This window comes from Corvus hawaiiensis, chromosome 5 (genome assembly GCF_020740725.1).
Source record: "Corvus hawaiiensis isolate bCorHaw1 chromosome 5, bCorHaw1.pri.cur, whole genome shotgun sequence".
Taxonomy (NCBI): domain Eukaryota; kingdom Metazoa; phylum Chordata; class Aves; order Passeriformes; family Corvidae; genus Corvus; species Corvus hawaiiensis.
The window spans coordinates 30,996,813-31,021,570 of record NC_063217.1 but is presented as its reverse complement, the minus strand read 5'-3'; the positions used below and the strand labels follow the sequence as shown (position 1 = coordinate 31,021,570).

The 24,758-nt window shown below is 41.0% G+C and overlaps 1 protein-coding gene across 2 annotated transcripts; it reads right to left on the bottom strand.

Moving 5' to 3' along the window:
• Window positions 1–1,656: 1,656 nt before the first annotated feature.
• PDGFRL (platelet derived growth factor receptor like) lies at window positions 1,657–23,149 on the bottom strand. 2 transcript variants are annotated; one of them, XM_048303120.1, is made up of 6 exons: window positions 23,059–23,149; window positions 15,514–15,808; window positions 8,133–8,284; window positions 6,561–6,854; window positions 6,125–6,264; window positions 1,657–2,389 (listed from the first exon to the last, which is right to left on the bottom strand). In XM_048303120.1, exons 1-6 carry the CDS (start codon window positions 23,111–23,113, stop codon window positions 2,201–2,203), a joined length of 1,125 nt encoding a protein of 374 aa, XP_048159077.1. In that variant the 5' UTR covers window positions 23,114–23,149; the 3' UTR covers window positions 1,657–2,200. The 2 variants fall into 2 exon arrangements, with proteins under 2 accessions (XP_048159077.1, XP_048159078.1); XM_048303121.1 differs by lacking the exon at window positions 1,657–2,389 and adding an exon at window positions 2,396–5,754.
• Between the last annotated feature and the right edge of the window lie 1,609 nt (window positions 23,150–24,758).

The following is a 24,758-nucleotide window of genomic DNA, read 5'->3' as shown; positions in this document are numbered from 1 at the left end:
GGATGGACAGGACACAACACCCACCAAAACTCTTCCTTAGAGGTACTGCTTCTGTATCAGTCTTGCGACCTGCAAGTGATGGGTAGGCACAACCATTACACCTCAGGGGACTACTCAAGCAGTGGATTTACACTGTCTGTTCCTCTCCTGCCAAAGTGCCATCAAGGAAGTGATGCCACCACTGTGCTGTTGAACAAGTGTGGGGCAGGTGACATGATCTCCCACTTCCCAGATACTTTGAAGGAAGTCAGTTGTTGAATTACAGGCTCAAATGCATTTTGAAATTTAAAAAGCTGGCACAACTTCTTTAGTTCAAAGGGAAGGACATTGTTCTGAGAAATGAAAATGCTAAAAAGGAATTAACACATTGCACAGCCTCATCTAAAAGCTCAAGGATTGTTAAAGTTAATTTGGTCAGAATAAAAAAAAAAATATATATGGTACAAAGACTTTTTTCCCTAAAAAAAAAAATACAAAGACCTTTTTTAGGTATTACTATGAAATTGTATAACCTACTTAGTCCTTTGGATTACAGTGTAATGTTCTTGATACATTTTAACATATTAACCTTGCCTCTTATACCTTCAAAGTTAGTTCTGCTGCATGCTATATTTAATTTTTTTTTTTTTGATATCTTATTTTCAGAGGCCAGAGATGAAAAAAGCTCTTGGGGAATGTTCTCCATGTAGCCTATTACATGAGACATGCATAGAACCGTTTCAGTCTTTATCATGGGTATTTCTCTTATCAGTTAAATTGGTTTAGGTTCCTGTATGCTGAAGAAAAAGCACTCAGCAAGTTTGTTTAATGCTTTCATTAGCTACACTACTAATCAGATTATTGACTTTATTGGGAAGCTGCCATTTTTACATTAGCACTTAGAGCTGTCACTTCTCAAAACAGTGCTGTACACATCTGCTCAAAGGTCTGAATTACCTGGAGCACAGGGTTACCTCAGGCCTTCACCAGAACCTTTAGGAATTCCAGTCAAATGGAGGCTGAGACAGAGGGAAGTGTGTGCCCAAGGGACCAGTTCCTGCGTTGCTTCCTTGTATGCTCAGAACAAGCTGGTTTTCACTTGCCTTGTCACTAAAATGGCTCGCATTAAATTAGTTTTTGTCATTTCGCTACTAAGGAATAGATTTGTATTGAAAGTTCTACCCCACATAAAGTTGATGCTTGAGACTAAGGAAAAAAACATTGCCAAAATGTCCAACAATGTTGTTACCAAGTTCTGACCTTCTCCTCTGGCAGGTTCTTTCCTTGTACTGGTAACTAAACCCAGGGTGAGAGAAGCAGTGGCTTATTTATCCAGGTATACTTCTGTATAAATGAAATATCTTTCCTTTTCTCCTAAGTAAATCAATACAATCACGTTGAGCTTGTTATGAACCTAAGAAGAAACTCTGCTGTAAAACTGAACATTATTCTAATGTTTGCTTTTTTCCTTTTTTTTTCTTCTGTAAATGTTAATATATAAATAAAACAAGTTTTACCTTTAGCAACCATAATTTTCTATATAATTTACTAAACATAATACTATACATCTATTATAAGGTTGTAAGAATGCAACAACATAAGGAAAACCCAGCATCTCCAACTGCTTACAAGTCTCTGGAAATACTAAATATATATGAAGATGCTAGAGGATAAATCTTCACCAGGAGAGAAAATTTTATTTGTGTTTATGTCTTTACACATATATGAAAATGAGCACACACACATTTATATTTTCATAATGTTCAGAAATTTAATTATTCTTGCAAAATAAACAACTGCTATTGGCTAACTTTGTAACAAGGCTTTTTTAGTTTGCTTTTTTGTTGTTGTTTTAAACATGTACAGTACTGGTAATGTTAAAATTGCACGTTCCACACAGTGGGTTGACCTCATGCAAGAGTCTGAGGGAAGAGACCACATGCAAAGGAAAGCCCAAAGAGCACCTGTTTCTAAATATGCACACACCCTATGCATGTTGAGACTCAAACTTTAATGCTTCATAGTAGTTTCATTAACTCACAACTCACTACTGCTGGACATAGGGAACTTTGTTGTGACCTGTCGAGCTGGTCAACATGGCATGCACTGACATATAAAAGAAACAGTGAGACAGAAGCTTCATTTAAACATCAATAAAGAAAATTAATGGCTATAATGTCAGATAACATACAGGTCAGTCCATGTCCAGAAGTCTTGCCTATCACTTCAGTTCAACTTTGGTAGCTACTGTTGTTTCTCCTTGTAGGTTCTGAGCTATACAAACATAGTTTCCCACATCTATGTCTTCAAAATCCTCAACAAGAAGAACACTCTTTGAGATTCTTGTAGTATGTCCAATTCCTCTGTTTATCAGTCTCCAGAAGTTTTGAATAATCACAGGCCTCTCAGACTGTTTAAAAACAAAACACAAACAACCCACCCACATAAAATAGGTGATTCTGAAAAGTGTATTGAGTGACACCACCCTATCACCCTGAAGCAAGAGGTTGGAGAGTAGGAGCCTGTATCCAAAAGTCAGCCTTAAGTGAGAGAACTGAAGGTGTCTGGCAGTTGCAGCAACATTCCTGCATTAAATATTGATGTACCAATAAGCTATGCCAAATAAGGATAATACAGTGGCTCTTCAAGCACAGGCACTGTGTATCTTTAGATCAGAGATGGGCTTGCCAAAGCTCTGCCTGGAGCCTGTGTGTAAGCTCAGTTTTAGGCCACTTACGAAGGCTGCATTTGGGTACCTCATCAAATAGGTGAGGTCTCCTGGGGGAGGTGCCAGGATAGATGTGTGAGCTCATTTTCAGACTTTCAGCATGTCTCAAAAAGAAGGCAGCAGTGGCATGCCTTCAGTCAGAGGTAGCTGACTGAGTTTTAGTTCTCTTTTAGCACAGCAAATAGCTGTAAATCACATGTTGAGAACTAATTCTTCCTCTAGTTTTAGAAAACACTGTATTAGAAAACATACAAACTAACAATTCTCAAATACTTCTAAGTTAATCCTCACATTCTGCTTTCCAAAATGTACATGTAACTTCAAAGCCAAAAAGACACATACACTTGCCATGTTTAGATCAAAAAAAAACCCGCTTTTTGGGGGGTCTTTTTGTTATTAAATAAAAGGTGTTTTAGGTTTTTTTTTTGTTTTTTTGGTCTTTTTAGTTCTGTAAGATAGTTCCCTAATGGACTGGTTATAAGGTCACACTGCCTGGCACCTCAGAAAGTCACAAAATACTGGGTAAGAGAAATTGGCCCACAGATAGACTAAGGCAGTCTCTTTTCTTCCAAAATCCATCAGCTGCTAGTCAGCAGCTTTAAGCACACTGGCTTCTGCTACACCAGTAACTGGGATAAAACTCTGAAAGGTTTCTGCTTGGAAAGAGTCTTCCCTTGCTTCATGAAATGGATGGATTATCCATTTACCAATATGAATGCTACAAGGCTTAAGCTAAATGTAGCAAAAGGGTAAGTTAGACACTTAAGCAAAGCTACAATCTCACACTTGCAAAATGACCAGTACAAAGGCAGCTGTCAGTCTTCTGAATTTAAGGTTGAGTCACAGTGCAGTCAGGGAATGCCGTACCAGCTTTAAAAAAATATATAAAAATTCTTGGCTGTAAATTTCATAGAAATTCTTAAACTTTTAAAAGTAATTAAGCCACTTAGCAAAGCACTACCTCCTGTTCCAAGCCTCAAAATTAAGTGCTACCTGCAATCAAGTACTATTGCACACTTTATTCAAGTCTAAGTTAGTTCTTAAATATAGCAAGTGGAACTTCCTTGACCCTACTGAAAGTGAATGTAAAGGCTGTGCAAGGTGGACCCTGTTTGCATGGTTGGGCTCTTGCTAGTCCATTTTTCCTCCAACTACTTGCCTTCTGCTTTGAAGCCTGTTGCACAGAATCAGATTAAGGGTGGATCTGTATGCATTCACAGCAGGTGAAGAGCAAATGCAATTGTCAGGGAGTGGCAAGGGAAAACAAGAAAAAAAAAAACAACTGAGTGGAACAAAAGAAGAGGGAGAGGTTAGTGACTACAGAGATGAAATAAGGGTCTCCACAATGCAGCGTACCTAGGAACAAGGCAGGGATTAATCTGCTGCTTCTGCTCAGGAATCGAGCAGTAGGGGAGAGCCCAGCTGCTGGGTGGCGTGGGGTGGGACAAAACTATCACTGAGCTCCCAGCACTGAAAGCAGCAGCATGAATGGAAACATCCAGTGAATCTTAGAACCATGTCGGTCCTTTTTCTTGCATGAAAGGTCTGTATGACCAGCAACACTGATGGTCCTGTCTCTTCTCCCTCCACCCCCTTTTTTCTTTGCAGTATGTGAACATTCTCAATAAATGTTAAAGTCTCCAACAAAGCACACTGTGCTTCTACTCTGACATTTACTTCATCCTTTTGTTGGGGCAGAAACCCAAACACAACTCTCCCCTCCCTATCCCCAGGCACAGCTGGAGCTGAGATTGTTTATTCCAGTGGATAAGCACATCAGCCTTTTCCAGGGCAGATTCAGGCCACAGGCCAAAGCCTCTCTCACCCCCGTAGGTGGGTGCAGTGAGAGGTGTCCTCTGCTAATTGCGCATGTGCCCTGCACTGAAGCTCTAGTATCCATAGCAAACAAGGGAGATAATCTGCATGCTTTAGCTGTTTATATTCAGTGCTAGAGGTGTAAACATGTACATGCCAGCATGCATCAGGTGCTGTAAAACCACTGGGAGCAGCTGGGCCAGTAATAGCCAGCAAACCAGGCTGGGGGCAGCCTGGGAAAGATGAAAAACTAGGGCAGATTCTAATGAGATACACACTTTTGGAAGGCCAAGCTGAGTCTAGAATTTAATTCCTTTAATTGTTCTTAGTAATTACAGTTAGTTACAAAAGACAAAAATGGGGTTTGTCCAGCCAGTTATTACAGTCTAATAAACAGATATCAAGGGAAGCTGAACAAAAGAAACTAAAAAAAACAACACAAGACAAAAAATGGAAAACCGTATCAATCAACAAAGCTAATGTGATCAAGCAGGGGCATTTCTTCCCTTCCAGAAAAGGATGGCTGGAGGGGGATAGAGGGAGTGAAAGGACAAACTAACATCTAAGCAAGGAGCTGGTTCTACACTCCCAGTGCTCTCACCAGCAGTTCAAATCCCTTTTGTGTTTACTTGCTCTCTCACTGTTGTCCCCCTGAGGACACACACATCTTCCTGTCTGAATGGCTATTGCAAACTTCTGCAGTAGACTTGCATTTCCTGAGGCCTAGTAAGCACTGAACTCAAATCACTCATTTAAGCAATTATCTCTGCCGTTAAATTACTTACTTCTCTGCTCTCCCAAGGACACCAGTGCTGATAAAAGAATCTTACTAGCAAGCTCCATACTGTCCTTTGACAACCCAGCACCAGAAGAGTGGGCAAATAGGATGCAATGCCAACTCTCCAGTCATAGAAGATCCCTTTTCCCTGGTGAAGGGTTCCATCCTCCAGCAATCCTTCCTCTGCTCCTTGTCTGCTTAGGATAAACAGCAATAGGGATGAGGCTGATGAAGAAATGAGTTCTGCTGTAACAGGTGAAGGTGGTTAGTGGGAAAAGAAAAGGGATGCTCAATGATGCTAGTCAGTTACATCTTATTTTGTGCAAGAAAGACACCACGGATTCACTCTGGGTTTCCTGTGGATTCTTTCAGATGAGGCTGGGCAGAAGCATACTCTGCTTCTGGATATGGGCAAGCTTAAAAGTTCTGTGCTGGGATGATTCATGCACCCAAGCTGTGGAGAAGGAAGGAATGTCAAATGCAGACGCATCAGTGGGCCTTGTGGTTTGCCCTAGAACAGCCTCCTGATGCTGGTTGGCTTTGACCTTGTCTGAGGCTTTTTTTGGAAATGCTGCCAGAGGCCAAGTATCACTGGAACGGAAATCTGAGGGAGGAGTGAGCTTTGCTGAATTTGATCTTTACTAACAGGGGTAGAGCTCTCCAGCTTCATCCCTGTGCTACTTCTAGATTCTCAGGGAAAGAGAAGCTGAAGTTCAAAGGGGATATGCTGCCTTCTCCTGCCAGCATGCCTGAACTGGCAAGAGCATTCAAAGTGCTGCCTTTGTGAAGAACAAACCATTTCAGGCAGGGCATACACCTCTTACCTCTTGCCCTGGGTACTGCCACCTGAAGTTCACATCCACATCTGGCTCCCCCAGGACTGTGCAGACAACATGAACTCTGTCACTGAGTCTGGCTCTACTGGATGACACGGCAATTGTGGTTGAGGGCGGGCCCTTGGGAACTGAGACAAAGATAGTGTTTAGAAACAGAAAATTAGCTGCTAAAGTTAAATACACTGATAAAATTCAGAGTCAATTTTTGACTCAGTTTGCTTAATGCAACAGGTGTTTTACACCTGCAACTTTCCCATCTAAACTGGGAAACTTGCTTGAATTTAAACCTGATAAATGTTTTATCACATATACTTTTGATCAAGATTTTCAAACTCTGATTGCATTACTTACTTTACTTTTTAAAAATTATTTTCTTAATGTCAGCAGAAGAGTCAGTTTAAGCACAGAGAAAACTGCACTTTACCTTCCACATACAGTAGGTGATATTTGATGGAAATCTGAGGTGCTCCCTGTGACTCTGCTTTGCAGTAGACAATACCTTTATGATCAGGAGTAGGGTGCTGGAAGACAAAACCCTTCTTTGCATCATAAATAATACCAGTTCCATCTATTTCAATTTCTTCTGCTGGAAATTCCCTGTGTAGAGTCACTTTTGCTGAAGGAGTAGTAACACGGCATGGGATGACTGCAGGTTTATCTGGGTTCAGGTAGACAATCTCAAAGTAACTGGGAGTAGGTACAAAAAGTTCCTCTTTGTCTGTGCAGAAGAGTTGACATAATTACAGAAATATTTATATTTTGGTTTAAGAGAAAGAAAAGTACATTTGACAAGAGAAAATAGCTGTGAGCAACATTTAAAACAAAAAGCTTTGGCTTAATTTTTAATATGCACCACGAAAGAAAAAAGAATATTGCTTGCATTAAAAAACATTAAATTGAAACTAAAAATGAAGTATTTTTTTAATCTTAAGAAAATCTTTGGAATGTCTTTTAGTAAGCTTCCAAATACTTATCTGGATCCCATCACCACTGGTAAGATAAGGACTACTAGAAAAAGATATCTTTGAAGCTACAGACTTTTTATACCTATGCTTTTAGGCAAAATGTTTGATTTACTGTCCTAAATAGATGAAACATTTAGTGCCCTTAGAATTGCAGTTAAGGAATATTTCCATAATTGGCATGCTTCTTGGAAATATAAATCTGAAATTCCTCTTTCTAGCATGAGCATTTACATAATAACTTGATGAGAAGTTTATTCCAGCCTTTCTAAAGGAATGTATCCTAAAAACATTAAGCACTTCTGTCTCATGGTCCAATTTAGCTCCAAAATGTAGTGCAAACAATCCTATCTCAACATTTTGTACTAAAACATTTTCTTGCCACGAATACTTTAGCTCTAGTGAGGCATCAAAGGTTGTTTTACTATTCAGAATGGTTTCCAGAAGAAAAAATGAATCATTTGATTTCAGCTCTGTTGTACCAAGTAGCAGCAAACTGTGCACAGGCTCTGGGGGACATCACATGTACTTGAAGAGTGTTTTGCCTCTTAACATGCTATAATGACTCCTCAGAGAAACTGTGGCCTTACCAAGGTCAGCAAGGTCAAGATCTTTAAGGCAGTGCACATAACTGGAATAAAGTGGCAGTGGGGGAGAGTCCATGGGGCCATCTGAATGCCGTGACAAAATGAATCTTCTGCACAGATTTATTTTCTTTATCAAGACATGTTTTCAAGAATTAAAACATTTTTTATTTGTTTCGTAGAAAATCCTCAGAAAGTGTGTTATTATTTTCTAAGGTTTGTGCTTTTCATTACATTATGCATTACTCTGGGTACACATTTCACATAATCTATAGGGAAAATGGACTCAAAAAATCACACAAAGCAAGTAATTTTCTGCCTACCAGCACTGTCTTCCTTAATGTCCACTAAAAATAGATGAAAACTGTGAGAGTAAAATCTCAACAGTGAAACCACTGATGTAGCTTTCTTCCTGTCTTACCATTAATAATCCCCCAGTCAGTGAATTACCTGTGAAAAAGATGTACGTTGACCCTGTTTTGGTCTCATCCTTCCTGCATTTGTTACCATTGCACAGCTGAAGCCAGCAGCTGTATTCACCTGTGTCTGCTGCTGTGGAGTTTGCAAGGATCAGCTGACTATACCTGTCAAGCTGCTTTATGCTGTGGAAAAATAAAAACAGATGTATTTCCTTGTTCATTTCTGTCAGCTCATTTCCACTTCTGGTTTTTTTATTCCTTCTCTGTAAAACTGACCCACTTTTCACTTTCAGACCTCTGTTGTAAATTCCCCTTTTGCTCCAGCAGAGACTGTTTACGTGAGTAGTTTTACTGATTTTAACTACATATGAGAGCTTGCAAGCTTTTGTCTTGTACAGTTCATTTTTGGATTCCTTCAAGTCTCCGTTTTGAAAATGGGCTGCAACCGTTCTAGGCAATATGTTCATCTATGTTTTGTCCCAGTTTGTCCATGCACAGCCCTTTCCTTCATTCTACAAGGCAACCCACATGCATCTCAGTCCTTTTTAAATACTGTAGCAGTGCTTTGATAGTATCTAACAAAGATAATTCACAAGTAGTTAGTAGCAGATACTCTACAGAAAGTTTGTTTAATAATTTGTGCCTGCTTTCAGTGTGAATGCTTTACCAATCTTTAACATACTGGTCAAAGTTTCCACTTGGAAAGAGCTGCCATCTCAGCTTGGATTTGTCCTGCAAGTTAAATCATTTTGCATCACCTACGCCTCTGCTCTAAGTCACCTCACTGGAGTTTCCTCCTCATCCCTCGGCTATTTTAGAGCATGACCCTGAGAACAGCTGGAGGTGTAGTGGCACTGCCATCATGTAACTACACAAAATTCAGCCTGTGTGATTATTTCAGACTTCATTTGCTTTTTTTTTTCTTTTCTTCTCCTGAATTTCCCAGGCACCTCTCTCAGTGGATTGACATTTGTAAATGTGCAAATATTTATAAACATGTAGATGTATACATAGATACTGACAATTTTTCTAAGGGGTAAAGGTCCTATCTTATGAAACACAGCAGCTAGTATCATCTTTTTCTTTTTTCTATATATTTTAAGGTTTACTTTCCTGGCTCTTTCTGGCAGACAGATGGTGTTGTGGTTGGCAGTCTGCTGGGTTGACTTTTGATGGATTGCAAAAGCAATGGCCTGAGAGTACCAATTCTCAGAGAACCCTGTCAGCACAGCCATGTGCCAGTAGTGATGTACTCTGCTGCTGCTCTGACCCTTAAAAACGTTTTTCAACCACTGCCTTTCATGGTTGTGCATCAAGGTCATGAAGGGTTCCCTCTTTCCTTTGAGAGACATTGAGTTACAAGGTAGTTTCTTTTCTAACCAAGTCAGGAATGATTTATCCAAGTTTAGGCATTTGATAATAAATTTCTTTTTACTGTTTTAAATGGGATTTGGACAAATACACAGCTTGCATGAAATATGAACAGCTCTCATACTCATTCAACTGTGGGTTTTTTGAATATTTATTATCCTCCTAATTCTTATTAATGTGGCAGTTATTCTGTGAGGCAGATACCCAACTGAATCACTTCTTTTTGGGATTAGCAACTTTGAAAAACACCTCATCACTGAGTAACAGCAGTACTATAAACATACCTGTGTGTGCTGTGTTCTCTAAATGCTCTGTTTTCCTTAACTCTCCATTGCAGGCAGAATAACTGTGTAAACCAAGGCTGCCACTTCAGCTGCATGTGCTTCCCAAAAGTTCTGACTCCCCAGGTGTTCTGCTAGCAGTCTGCACAACTACCAGCCATCACAAGCAGCAATTCACATAACCCAACATTCAGCCTTCAGTCAGACCAGCAGCTTAGAGATAAAAGCACACCAAATACACACCTCAAACAGAGATAACTGAGAAGGACCTTTTCCATTTAAGCCCTCAGACACCGTTAGTACATGGATCCACCACAGGGCAGTTTTGAGGCCTGCCTCAATAAACAGGCAAATCATGTTTCCTATCCACTAATGCACTTGTCCTACACAACCTTGCCTGATTCCACTTTTTAGAATAATGTAATTATGGTGCAGTAGCCTTTCCATTTTTAATAAATACACTACCTTACATTATAAATTATCTTCAGTTTTTGGATAATGTTTGAGCGATTCCTATTTGTGCAAGAGAACAACAGGAAGAAAAGATAAATCCAAAACATGTCCTTGTCTGTATTATTACTATTTAGTTTCACAGTTCACATTTCACAGGCTATATGACTACCTCAGAATAAAATGTTTTCCAAGGACCAAGTACTAAATGTCAACAATACAGAGAAACCATTATGCCAGAACACTTTTGCCTCCAATCACTAATGCAGACACTGAGCTATAGCTTGAAATTCTAATAGATAGAAAAATAAGGTCAGAGTTAATTAATTATTGTACAGTGTGTTCTTCTTAACTGAGAACAAGCTATCAATGGAAATAACCTAGCAAGGTAGTCATCCACAAACATGCACTAACAAAACCTGGCACCTGAGAGTGGAAGTGTTGAAACTTGAGATATGACCATATTAAGCAGACAAAACAGGCCATATAAAGTAAATTATAAATGGTAAATCCAACAGCTGACCAATATTTCCAGGATAATTTATTATTTCATTAATATTTTAAATGCTGGGAAGTCTGACACAGAAGCCAAAATTTTCCTGTGTTGTAGATGTCACAAAGTAAAAATGTTGTATACACCAACATTACCAGACTGTTTAAAGAAACTAGAAAAGTAGCCCAAAATCTTATTCCATACATTTATCTTATTAAACTGTAGATATTTACAGTTCAGAAGATTTTTGCCAGAAGACTGCGCCACATTTAGAAGCTAAAATACATATATATATATATATACATATATATATAAAGACAGTATACATAGCATCACTCAAAGAGCATTTACCAAACTCTTCTCCAGCAGCTGCATTCATACCAACAAAAGAGAGCTTATCTCAAATATACACTCACTAGGACAGGAACATAACATCTCACTGTTTTACACAACAAAAAAATCCTTAGCTTTCAGACTTCAAAGCACAAGCAGCAAAATTAAATTCAGTTATACACATGAGCACAACAGATGTCCCACTAAGCCTGTGGGAGTCTGCATTCAGTCAAAGCAGTCTAATTTCAGTCTAATTTTGCCTCCTAAAACATCCAGTTTCCTCAATTTTTGTGAGAGTGCTCCTGTCCAGACACCCTCTGCTCACAAGAATGTACATGTGATGCATGTCCAGCTGTTTGCCCCAGCTTCTTCCATTAGAGCAGCTCCATTTCATGTGAGTTCTCTTATCAGACAAAGTTAAATGCAGCTGGTCTTCAGCAGGGGAGAGACCCATGCTCCAATCAAGCAGCACAGAAACTGTGTGAAGTCACACTGCCTTCATCTAGAGCAGCTTTCTGCTATAAAGCTTTAGTAAAGGGAAAATGTGCCTGCCCTTATTTTTATTTTCATCCCTCTCATATGTTGTAGATCCAGTTTCTGGGTGAGCCTCCAGTCATTAATTTGTTATTCGCAGTCTTACAAAACAGCATTCCAGCCCTTCCGTACTGGGGGTGCAAGAGCAACCTCTGACTCTTAAAGCCATCAATGTTTTTGGCTAGTTCAGCCAGCACACAAAGTTTTCAGACAAGAAGTACTTATGTGCTGAACAAAGGAAGAGAGCATTACAGATAACAGGCTAGTTCTGAAGCAAGCCTGTGTGTGTCCTTGAGCTGGGAGCACATTTGCATGATTTGAGCTTTCTCCCAGAATTGTATGGCATGCTAGAGTCTCTAAAGCTAAGTAAATTATTTCAGTGTGTACTGTTACATACTCCAGCTAGAACAGCGGAAAGGCAGAATTTCTGCTCCATCTCAGCAGGAAGCAGCCAAAGAGTCCTCCTTCTCCTTTCACTCGGCATCTCTCCCTCCCTCAGATATGATAATTTTAGCATCTGTAACAGCTCCAGACCTATTAAAAACTGAGACTCTCTAGTACAGCAAGCAAAATATTTTATTTACCAGGTTGTAAAGTATGGCTACAAGGACAAATTCAATGAAAGCATAGCCACTAATACTAGAGAAATGGCTTTTCTAATTAAAATCTTCCTCTTTTGGAAAGGCATATTGTCCCCCAGGTTGCTGTATTCACCTTACCATCTGAGTGAGTTAAAAATGTGGTAAGCATAGCATGGAGGCAAAACATCTAGCTTTTATCCCTACTTCTTCTTGCAACCACCCATAGAAAATACATTACATTGATGCTAAATTTAACTAGTTGCAAACCAAAATGCCACAGTAGTTGAATTTGAAAATCCCTTCTATTATTTAATGGAAAACTAGGAATTGGATGCCTGAGCATCTGTTTCTATAAGGACATTAAAATGAACAGAAGAATTGTAGTCATTAGTCTCCAGCAACTGGACCATTGTCAGTTTTGTCACCATTGTCCCTCCTCCTCTTCACTTTTCCTCTGGCACACCAACCCACTCCTTCTTCATTTTCCATTACCTCCTCATGGCCCCATCACTTCCCCCTGCTGCTGCCATCAATTCTGGTTTGCACCCATGCCCCAACTCCAGCAAGACCTGCATGGAAATCGAAGGTAAAAAAGCCCAGCCCAGTTAATTAGCTTGGGTTTTGCCCCACACCTTACTAACTGGTAATGAAGGGATTACCTTATTCTCGGTCTTTAAGTACCCAAAAAATGTTAGAAGATACTGGCCATATATCTAGATGATTAAACAATTTCTGCTATAGGTTATTATTGCTAAGAATTTCCCCCTCTGCCCTATATTCATCATTTTGTTTTAAAATAATGAAGGTAATATATTAATAAAATTTTTTAAATTGCCTATTGCAGTTGATGCTTGGTGCGTGGTCTTGCAAGTGCCACAAGGAAGATCTAAGCTCCTCTTGAAAGACCATACCTTTGCTAACCTTTTCTGGTGCCAGTTCACTTACAAACACTGCCAACTGAGCTAAGTAGATGGTACCTTTATGGTACTTCCAGTTAAACTCCATCAAAGCTTTCTAAAACCACAGAACACAAATTTCAAATTTCACATTCTATAGAGCAGACTTTAACTCATACGCACCTATTAGCACTACAGCAAAGACCTTGAGATAATTACCAAAGCCATCCTAAAAATGTGATGAAAATGTAACTGCACAGGATTCTGTGGTCAATATCTCCATAAATTATTACTATTCTGTGACTCTGAAATCTGCTTCTAATCTAGGTTTTCAATTTCTCTAGTTAATTTTAGGATCTCCTGCTTGCATTCAAAACTGTTGATTTAGTCAAACACAGCCTTACTGCTTCAATAACTTATTTCAAAAGTCATGACTATTATATTTCAATACAGATCCTTAAGTATATGCCTTACATACTTCTAAAGGAAAAGATATACTTAGGCAAGTTATATCCACCCAGTCAAAATGTTTTGTTTTGTGTGGCGTTACTAGCCTTTGTTGTATGGTTAAATTACTACTGTTAACTTGACTGAGAACCGAAATGTAAATTGCTGAGGCAACAAGATCCCAAACTCCTTCAAACTGGAAAACAGAAAACTACACAATGATGACACATGTATTTTTTTTGTTTTCCCAAACTATCTCATTTTCTTGTATTTTGTTCCATATGCATCAACAGAGAATACTTTAATTTTGCATGAGAGGAATAGACAGCCAAATAACCAATTAAGAAGCATTCAGATTTCTCTCCAAAAACTCTGAATACTTGGCCTGCCTTCTTCAATGCCAGATGCTGATACTCAGATAACATGGCGTGGAGGTCTACAGGACCAAACCATGTCAGCAACCTATTTGCAAGTGCACAAAATTAAGACAGACTTGAGAACGACAACCACCACCATGTATGCACACACTCCCTGTTGATTTGCACATCCGGCTCTGGCTTGCTGGGCCGCCAGGTCTGTACGGCAGCTAATAAACGCCACCTACTGAAAGAAACCTGGATAGAACAGTATTCCCTACAAAAGAGTAAGCAGTAGCAGTTAAATCGGCCACAAGATCTTTTGAGAGATACTCTTTCGATAAGCCCACAGCAGGAACCGGCTTGCTGCCGTAACTTACTGTGGCAGAAGCCTTGCACTCAGAGTTCTTGAGCTCCTCAGCCAACAAGGGACAAGCATATAATTGCACAGAGAACTGGCTCATGAACTACAGGAGGATGTGCTAGAGATCACAGCGTGTAACTGCCATTCATCAACACTCCTCTTGGGAAAGAGAAGTGGAGTATCTGAAATATTAATTAACTGGGAGTGATTTTAAGGTAACATCACACCTGTAAGTGAAATAGATCAGAGATTTACATAATCTGAGTTAGTTAGAGAGCATACACACTTGTACTTAGGAACAGAAGGAAAAGAGAAGCTGATATCTTGACTCATCTCTGTGCCCTTCTCACCTAATAATCCAAGAAAAGCTCCATACAATTATTTCTTCAGGTATCACTCACAGTGCTTCACTGTCTCCATAAAACAGCCAGTGAAAACAAACACTACTCAGGGCAAAATGCCTATGGAAGACATCCTTAAGCTTCTTATATACCCCTCTTCTTTCTAATACAGGACCAAATTATTACATTTAATCTACATTTAGCTATGTGTACTATCCTGAAAAACCAGGAGGGAAAACAGTGTATGGAGTCTCAGAAAAGATGTTCAGAGCAACAGGACACTCAGATGGTGGGGCAAAAAAAAAGGAGGGAGCTCTCCTCTTCCTGCTCTAACATATCTTTATATGGTTTTCATTAACATGTCTCCTCTAGATGAAAGAAAAAGCTTTTCTTGATTTAAAGTGACAATCTTCAGCATTAAACTCTGACACAACACAAGCCCTGCAACTCCCTTTTGCACACAAAGGCAACTCTGAACCACTACTCTCACTTGCTCCTTAGCATGGAGGCTGGTGTATTTTTTGCTAGTTAAGAGATGTGGGTTTGAGTCTCTTCAGGAAATTAACCTTACTACCTCATGTGGTAGCCACATTAGCAACCAGTACAGCCTAACAGGAGCAGGTCCCTGTAGAGCAACAGGGGCTCACAGATTTTGAGTGTTTTACTTTGGACCAACCCTAAGGTGTTCCCTGTTTGTGGTTAGAGCACAATGGTGAACACCATCTGTATTTTAGATTCATCTGAAGGAAATACAGTTCACATACTGTAAGACTATCTCACAGCGCAAATCACAAGGCTGTAACTGGTGATGACTAAAAGTTGCTCATCCTTTTTGCTGACACTAAAAACTATTAGATAGAGCATCTTGATTGTAAAAATATAAATAAACAAACACCAGTGGTGCTGAAAGCAGTAGGGGGAAAAAAGTTCTGGATTTTTCCTGCAAAAAATGAAAAATAGCTTACCTGAGTCTGGAGTCTTTAAAGGTGTCTAAATATGAAGGGTAGTTCCAAGTAACATTACTCCCCTTACATCGCAGTTCTATGCTTTGTCCTGCAGTCAGGCTTAAAGTGGCAGCTAGTTTCTGGACATGACCTTTATCCATCACCTGTGTCAGTATGGACTGGGACTTCAAAGAGGAGTCCGCAGATTCTCTCTCCTTCGTTTTGGGAGTCTTGGGTTTTAGTTTCTTGTTAACAGGCTTAATTTTATTTTCCCCAGGTTCTTTTGGACGCTTACTCTTCGCAGGCTGTCCAATAACTAGTAAAATAAAGAAAACAAGGCAATGTTTATATAGTCTTTTTGGAAAAAAAAATCTTCCCTATTATCCCAGAGAGTAACTGAAGTTTTGTTCTTCCTAGAAAAGATGCATAAAACTTAGTAAGAGTTAATTTCCCTAAGTTTTTGAAGTCTGTCATGACCCATTTTCCTAGGGAAAAAGGAAAAAAAAAAAGAGCTTTCAACAACATGTGGAAAATCTATACTTATATAAACAGAGAAATATGCAAGGTATGAAAACTTTACAGATGGTTAAGGGAAAGAAATACAGCACTTCTATCTCCAGCCTCTTTTGTCATTTGTACCTCCTGGCACTGCCATGCAGTACTCAATGCCACACAAGCTCTCCAAATTCATTGCACGCGCTCATCAGTTCTGCATAACCTCTTCAAACACCATGCCACCATAAGGGACAAATGAAGAACTGACAAATGTAGAACTTCACTACAATTTATAAAATACTGATGGTGATGCAGTTTTCTTCATTTACAGTAATTACTGAAATGCAAATGACACTTAAGTCACTTGAAGTTGACTTGTTTAACTCATCACTTCTCCATAAGAGCCATTTATTTTGACAGTCCAGATGAAGACAAAATCTTATTCAGAGACAAACAGAAATTTCATTATCTCCTAGAGACAACAGGGAAGCACAGTTGCCTTTACAAACAAAGAAAACAGAAAGAAAAAGTGAGGTGTCTCAAATACTAGAAGAAATTTTTAAGCAATTTAAAAATTCCAACTTTAACTGACATCAGGAAGCACAATTCTTTGGTGAGACAAGCCTAAAACTACTTTTGCTAGACACCAGAAACTCCACTAGCTGTGCCCGACAGCTAATTCTTGTTTTCCACATGGAAACACTGAGGTATTTCATTGTACAAATCAATCAACAAGCTCCCTCTGGAATGAAAAACAGCCCTGCTGTATACTCAGCATGAATTAAAACTGGTACTGGCTGCCAGTATGAACAGCAGGACTTCCAGATTCTTGCCACTGATGGCTCCTGGGACACTCCTCAAACCCCAGCAGGATACCTTGCACTGCGTCAGCTTTGACTTCTCCAAGTCCAGGCTGATGTACAACACATTTTTTTTAAAAAGGCATGGTGCCTAGTGAGCACGAATTTAAAAATCAGGAAGTTGTAGCATTTTTTCCTTGCATTTCATTAGAAAGGCTACAGTGGGTCAGGCCAAAATTATTTGCACTTACACCACCTAGTGTCAGATGCCAATCAGGGAACAGGGTAACCAACTCTGCTCCTTTGATACTACTCACCTAAGCTTCCAAGAACCTTTAGCTCAAGGAGTCTGTGAACCACAGTTGTCATCATTTCATTGTGCTTGGCTGTTTTTTGGGATGCTTTTTTGTATTTTTTTATTATATTGTCCTTGGGTGTTTTCCTTCATTAATTTGTGTGGTCAGTTTTCAAAATTACACAAATTACACATAAATACTAGAGGCCTTATAGTTGGCCTTATAGTTTCTGTATTAAATGAATAAATATCCATGTTTCACCAACAACATTCTCTCCAGCACATACACTTTTACAAAACTTGAGTGGTTCTGACTCATATTCTTTCCAGACTGACAAGTCCTACTCTGTATAATTGTTCCTGTAAAGAATTTGCATCTTACAACAGTTCCGCTACACCACATTTGGGTGATGACAAGAACACAAAAGCAGACTGTACACCAGGTTCAAGGTATGCTCAAATCCAGTTCTGCATATTAATAGTGTCTTCTTTCCTGTCTAGAACAGCTCATTACTTTTCAAGACAGCACTATTAGGAGGTGACTTTCTTTAAAATAATCAAGTGTAATTCCAAGATCACTTTCCTAAGTAGGAACTATTGGTTAATAATTCCTAAGTAGAAACTCATCAAGGTATATATGAAGGGAGAACAATTTGTGTTACTTAGCATCTACCAGCACAAAATCTGAAGTCCTATTTTCCCTGCCCAGTCTTTCAAAATTGAGAGATCATTCTACAACTCTTTACTGACAAGTTTTCTTTGAACAGATACTTAAACATGCTGAAAAGCATGTGCCTTACAAGATCCCAGTTAAATTCAACTGGATAAAAGCAATTCTATCCATACTGCAAAAAGACTAACTCCTACTCTTTATTTCCTATTAGTTATTGTTTCGTGAGAGGTCTTCCCTTGTCTCACAGCACCTTGGTTCCCAAGGAATCTTTTACAACAGGTTTATTAAAAGCCTTTGGGAATCCAAATACATCAACCAATTCATCCATGGCCAAACTCTCAGAAAAAGTCCTCAGAGAACCTCAGCAGATACGAAAAACAGAAAACACTTCTCAAGGGAAAAAAAAAAAAGGCAGTCATGCCAAAACCACACTGACTTTTCTGCAATTCATGCCTGTTTATTCATGAGTTCAGTTTACAGAATACAGATATCTGGTTTTGTACCTCTACCTCCCTCAAATATCGTAAAATACTGGGATATTTCCACTTCCCTGGAAAGGTATAATTATATCATATGATACAGTGGTATGCAGTGATATCGCAGAATCAATTCAGTTGGAAAAGACCTCTGAGATCATCAAGTCCAACCTTTGACCAAAAACCACCGTGTCAATTATAACACAGCACTAAGTGCCATCCAGTCTTTACTTAAACACCTCCAGGGACGGTGACTCCACCACCTCCCTTGGCAGTTCACTCCAATGTTTGATCACATCTACTGTGAAGAAATTCCTCCTAATGTCCAACCTGAACCTCCCTTGGCCCAGCCTGAGGCTCTGTCCTCTCATCCTGTCACTGGTTACCTGGAAGAAGAGGCCAAGCCCCACCTTGCTACCACCTCCTTTCAGGCAGTTGTAGAGAGTGGTAAAGTCACCACTGAGCCTCCTCTTCTGCAGGCTAAGCAACCCCAGCTCTCTCAGCTGCTCCTCATAAGACTTACCCTCGAGACCCTTCACCAGCTTCACTGCCCTTCTCTGGAAAAAGATGCTAAGTTATGACAAGCTATGCACTTGGGTTAAGGCTTCACCAATTTCAGGTTCAAATTTCTCTTACACCTCAGGTGTATACCATAAAATCATGGCACTTAAACAGTTTCTGTTGCTGATTTTCTCTAACACCGATTCCTTTGGCATATTAATGAGATGTCCTCTAATGATTCTCCCCATAGAGAAGAATTCTGTCTCAGAGTCTGCTGTTGTAGTGCTTTGTAGGATATTGCACTCTAAGTTTCTTCTATGCTTATGTCACCATTTTCCATTAAAATGTCTCTAAGCACCTCCATAGTGAACATGGGTGCACACAGATAAATTTTTAGATTTTACTTTCTATAGATGCTCTTTCTTATCCCTCATTCCTAACAGCCATAAAACTCTGCAGCCATGTCTCCCTGCCCCACCACAGTACATCTGAAGAAGAAAAAGGATTTATGGCTGGTTTTATCCTTTTTAAAGCTGTTTCTCAAACTCTTTTTGTCTGCTTTATTCTGGTTTTTATATTTAACCCATATGTGAGTTAAGGTGCCTCCTCCTCTTATGTAATTCCCCCTCCCAAAATTAAATACATCAGTGGTTTCTTTGTCTTTTATTATTCCTGCAAGAATATTAAAACTACAGTCTGGCTGTTCCACAGCAACATCTGAATCCAATTACCTGAGTACTGCTCCAGATCAAGTCAAGAATTGCTGCTCTTCTCAGGGGCTCTCTGAGTAGCAGCTCTAAATCATTATCTGTGGCATCTAAACAATTGCATTCTGCACCACACCCCGATGTGTGCAACCCAGCCCATGTGAGGGGAAGTTATTCTTCCTTTTGCTTTTCTATCCAGTCTTTGCTGCCCCTCTGATTATCTTTAGCAGACCAGTCATTACACATTGGGTGGTCAGTTACCCTTCTCCACAGGGCTGGTATTTCAGTCCAGATGACTTCTACCATCAAAACCCACCAGGAAACAGGTTTAACACTAAAGTTTTCTTCAACACGTACTGCCACTTCTCCCTTGGGTAAGCTATTCCATCTTAGTGAAATTCCATCACACTACTGTGCCCATCACATCCACCAATGAGCCTGAAAAGCCTTTTAAATAAGCATTCCCATCAAACTGGCCACTCCAGCTCCTTGTTGAACTTTCCAGAATAGTCTGTAGCAGCACAAAAGCTTTGGTTCAGCCATCCTTTTTCATTTTTTTTTCCCCCATTGAACCCTACTGAATTTGTTCAAACTACTCTTTGACATTTCCACTACTTTCTGCCAACGTTGATCCTGACACTATTTCAAAGGCACATGGATCCTGCAACCTCACCCCTATGAAATGCTTCATCCCATACTGTGTGCTCTGCCACACCTGACATTCTGCCTTTAAGAAACTGTTAAAGACTCCTCTATGAAAGCTTTTCAATTTTAAGTGCCAGAAGCCTGGTTTTGATTTTCTCAAGACGAAGTTTTTTCTCTCCACACAAGCTCCCTCTGTTCCATGTTTCTGCAGTTCAGTGAGTCTGAACACTTTCCTCCTATACCACATTCCCAGCTGCTCCGTGAGACCCTTGTCTGCCTGACCTAGTATTTCCCTCCAGGTGACAGCAGGGGCATTTCAGGAAGCACCATCAGAGGAGATTTTATCTTCCTACACAGAAAACCTGGTTCTGCCTCTGTTGCACCTCCCAGAGAGGTGAGTTTCCAAGCAAGCCGTGGCCATGCTCCTTCCCAACATTCCCTTAATAAGTCTGCACAGATATCTACTGACACCACCACTTCTGCGCCCCACAATCCTATCTTATGTCATAGCTGAATTAAGTCTTTCTATGCCAGATAACTAAATTAACTGCTACAGTATCACCTAAGGTAAAGAGGACACACAATCAAATCCTTCCAGGAACACAGAAACCATCACCAAGAGTCCTCCATTTCCTTATCCAATCTGCAAGACTTTCCCAAGAAAGGGAACAAAGTCAGCTAGCCCATTTATGCAAGCACATGAATATGCCACATTTGGGATATTTTACCGTCTTACTAGAGGAATGCACAGAGCCCTCACTGTTGTAATAACGTTGCACTGTTTAATGTTGCACTGCTTGAGCACAACAGCACTCCTTATTAAAAATATAATAAAACTAAGACTTAGAAAAATATTCATTGAGAAAATGCCTCATTTCTACCTCTGATCAGCTCCTAATGTCAGTTCTAAGAGGCACTGTACTTATTTCAGCTGCACCAGTACAGTCAGGGTCCCTGCTAACTCATCATGCCAAAGCAGGAGACTATGCCTCCCTGCCACAGAAACACATCATGCAGCACTTCTGCTCCTGGTTCACAGTATGTGTCTCATCCTTTAATGTTTGTCTGCCCCTTGTTCTCACAAATGTCACACACAAAACAATTTCAAAATGGGTGTTAGTTATACAATCCTAAAGAGCATTCATTTTTTATTTGAGACATCACCTACAAACACAAGCACATTTCACTGGTCTCACAGCTGCACAGGTTATAACTCGACTAGGCCCCTGATCTTCAAGTGTCAGCCTGGAGAATCTGAGAAGCAGAGTGGGAGCAAGGTCTCCCACAAGTACAAAGGAATCAGGTTCACTGTTCACCAGACATACCCATCCCACAAGGCAGGCCCCATGCTACATCTTGGCATCATCAGAGACTGAAAAAACTCTCAATTAATACTGATAAATTCTTCCTTGGGAAGAAAATAAATTGCAAGGTTACCATAAATTAAATTTTTAAAAATTAATTAATTAATTAATTGTGAGGTTACCATAAAGTATAATTAACCAGTGGGATTACTGTGTGAGGAAAGAGTCTTTGTGATTACAAGTAATGTAACAGAACAAGCAGGACACATTTGTGGAACTTCGAACAAAAAGGCAATCATCCAAACACACTGCCAATCTGGAGGGGCATATTTCATTAGTTCATAAATTAATATAAGATAAATTAGGAATACTATTTTGAAATTACAATACCTATATTAGGACTTCTACATTTAGCTTTAGACAAGAAACTCTTATTAAATATGCCAGATAACTTTCTCCCATTGCTAAGCTTCTGGATGGCAGAGAGGGAAGCACCCAGTCAAACCTCAGTATAAGCATGACAAACTGACAAAAAAATAGAGTTGGGAAATCTTTTGCCCAAGTTACAGCTCATTTCTTACTCTGTACTTTTATTGTCTACTTCTCAAATGGAAAACACTTTTCTGGATGTGGTATACCCACAGACCAGATCTTTCAGCAGAAATCCTCTCCCACACCACTCTGATCCACAGTGCAATTCCTCTGCATGTAGTTATGAGAAAAACCAGGCTGGAAAAGGCTTCTGGAGTCCCTTCCCATCTCTGTTCAGCTGCTCTGAGCCTTGTCCAGTTGAGCTTTGACTTTCTCAAAGGCTGGAGACTCTACAGCCTCCTCTGACAAATTCTTTTTATGCTTAACAGCTCTCAGAGTAGAGGATTTTTTATGTTCTTACGAGAATGTTTTCCTTATGACCTCCTGAAGTACTTGTGGTAAATGCTTCGCTGCTTTCACCACTCACCTAAGAGCCTGCCTCCCATTTCTCTACAAACCCTCCCACGGGCTACACAGGCCTTGATCCCCAAGCCCTTCCATGGTGAAAAACAATGGAATTATTTTTTTATCGTTTATACTGAATAAGTATTAATAAGTTCATTCACATTTTTCTAGAGGGAAAGAGCCTCTCTTTTGCCTAGTTGAAGTCTACATGAGTCAAGAGCTAGTTATGAATGTCCCTTCCCAAAAACTTGCCTTTCCCCACCAAGACCTTCTCACAGCCTGAAGCGGAGTTAGGAGTCAAGCTCGAATCAATCGAACAACGATGCACAAAACCAACAAGTTTTTTGGTTGTTTTCTAAATCCGGGCACCACGTCCTGCACTGTCCCACGTCCAGCGCTGTCCCTCCTCAGGCGCCACACGGGATTGGACGCGGACTCAAAACGTTTTACCCCAAAGAGCGCGGGCAGGAGCAGCCGGGGCTGCCGCGAACGCCTCTCCCCTAAACCCGAACCCACATTTTCGCCGGAAGGCTTCGGCGACTTGCTGGCCGCACACGATGCGAGCAACCCGCCTTCCCTCCGCCTCTGCCCAGCGGGACGGGAGCCCCGCCGCCGCCCCCTCCCGTGATGGCTCCCGCTCCTGTCCCGGGGACTGTCGGGCCGCCGGGTACGACTGGGAAAGGGAAGCCCGCAGCGCCTCGCAAAGGGGGGGACCCGTCGGGGCGGCGGCTCACCGTGTGGCAGCGCTTCCTGCAGCAGCAGCAGGCTGAGGAGCACCCACAGCCGCATGGCGGGAGCGGCCCGGGCGCGGCGGCGGCGGGGCGGGCGGGGCGGGCGGGGCGGGCGGGGCGGCCCCGGGGCGCCTCGGCGGGGAGGGGCCGGGGCTGGGCCGCTCCCGCCGTCACCCGCCCGTCCTCGGGGGGCACGCTGTGTGCGGAGCGGAGCTGCAGCCCCGGTACGTTCGGGGACACCCGGGAAGGCCGTTCTTGAACCACCTCGTCGGTGACAGCTGCCGCTCGCCATACGAGGCTCTGCACAAGTCCGGCTGCTGGCTGCCCTGGGTGGGCAGAGTGGAGCAGCGAGAGCCGCCCAGGCTGTATCACAGGTGCCCCCAGGGCTGCACGTCGGGCACTGAACAGTGCTGGCCTAAGACAGCAAAAGTACATTTTTACGTCAAACTGTTGCACTCGTACCAGTCTGCCGCCGCAAGAGATTCCCAATAGCTTAGGAAAAGCTACCTCGCAGTGGAAAATAGAGCAGGTCTGTCTCTGGTCCAACCTGAGGCTCCATAGGCCGTGAGAGAGTTCCGTGGATGCCTGTGTGAAGCACATTGAGACGGTGCAGGTAGCTCTTTGCTGCTAGCAAAGAGATGAACGTGATAAACTTGATGTTTGCTGCATGTATGTTTCTGCCCACAATGAGCTGTAAAAAGCCATTCCTTGAAATTTGAGGGTTTGTGTAGATACAAAAATGCTGCTAGCAAGGATTTTCCTGCTATTTTCTAAGTCCGTGAGAGACTTTTCTCTCTCACAGAAGAGGTAGCAGAGTTCTGTAAACAACCAAACCACCTGCAACCTTGAAAAGTCTTGTTTATGGTACAGTAGAAAAATATTTTGACAATGGGTGTTTTAGGATTTTAGCCAATCACCCCCAAGGGGTGGCTGATCCTTGTCCAATTAGACTATGAAGAAAAAAGTCTATAAAAGAGTTTGTAAAATAATTAAATAAATCAATCTTGCTGCACAATTCCTGCCTGCTGGATCTTCTCTCCTCCTCCTCCCTACGGCTGCGGGACACGGTGATGTACCCTAGGGCCTAGGCTTGTGGTAATAGGTTTACTTGGAGGAGAAGGGAGAGGAAAATACAACTGGAGAGGCCATAAAGGTAGATGCAACGCAAGATGAAGACACTGGACTGGAAGGGGGGCAGAATAACAGCTGTCAGAGATCACAGGCAGACCCTGTAGTAGACACAACTACAGTTCAGTATGAATAAAAATAAATAAAAATGGTGTCCCTGACCACAGCTCCAGGGCCACAGCAGTTGTGAGAGCAGAGTATTTACAGATATCTTAAAGGAAGCCTAGGCTTCATCTGCATCCACACAAAAAAAGTTAGAAGGTCTGTGCATAATGCTCCCCCACCCTCATAAATACCTGCAACATGCAGAGTTTGGAGACTTGCTTGCCTGACCCTGCTCTGAGACTTCACCCTGGGGCACCTGGTTAGCATAAAGAAGCCAGTAGGGCCCAGGAGTGGAATAAGATGAAATTTCATGATCTCTTTTTCATTCTATTATCAGTGTATCATAAACATGTCATCCATTATCTGTGACAAATTAAGAAAAAGAATGGTTTTGGTGCTACAGGATATTTTAAAAGTCTTTCCCCCTTGAAACAGGATACCACTAAATATTATATCTGAAAAGGTTATCA

Bases quoted from the DNA above. Each gene is read 5' to 3' on its own strand.
- PDGFRL (XM_048303120.1), bottom strand. From the start codon at position 23,113: ATGCGGCTGTGGGTGCTCCTCAGCCTGCTGCTGCTGCAGGAAGCGCTG. The intron at 15,809-23,058 runs GTGAGCCGCCGC...TTATTTTACTAG, and splicing joins GCAGGAAGCGCTGCCACACG to TTATTGGACAGCCTGCGAAG. The intron at 6,265-6,560 runs GTAAAGTGCAGT...TCTTTGTCTCAG, and splicing joins TCACCTACTGTATGTGGAAG to TTCCCAAGGGCCCGCCCTCA.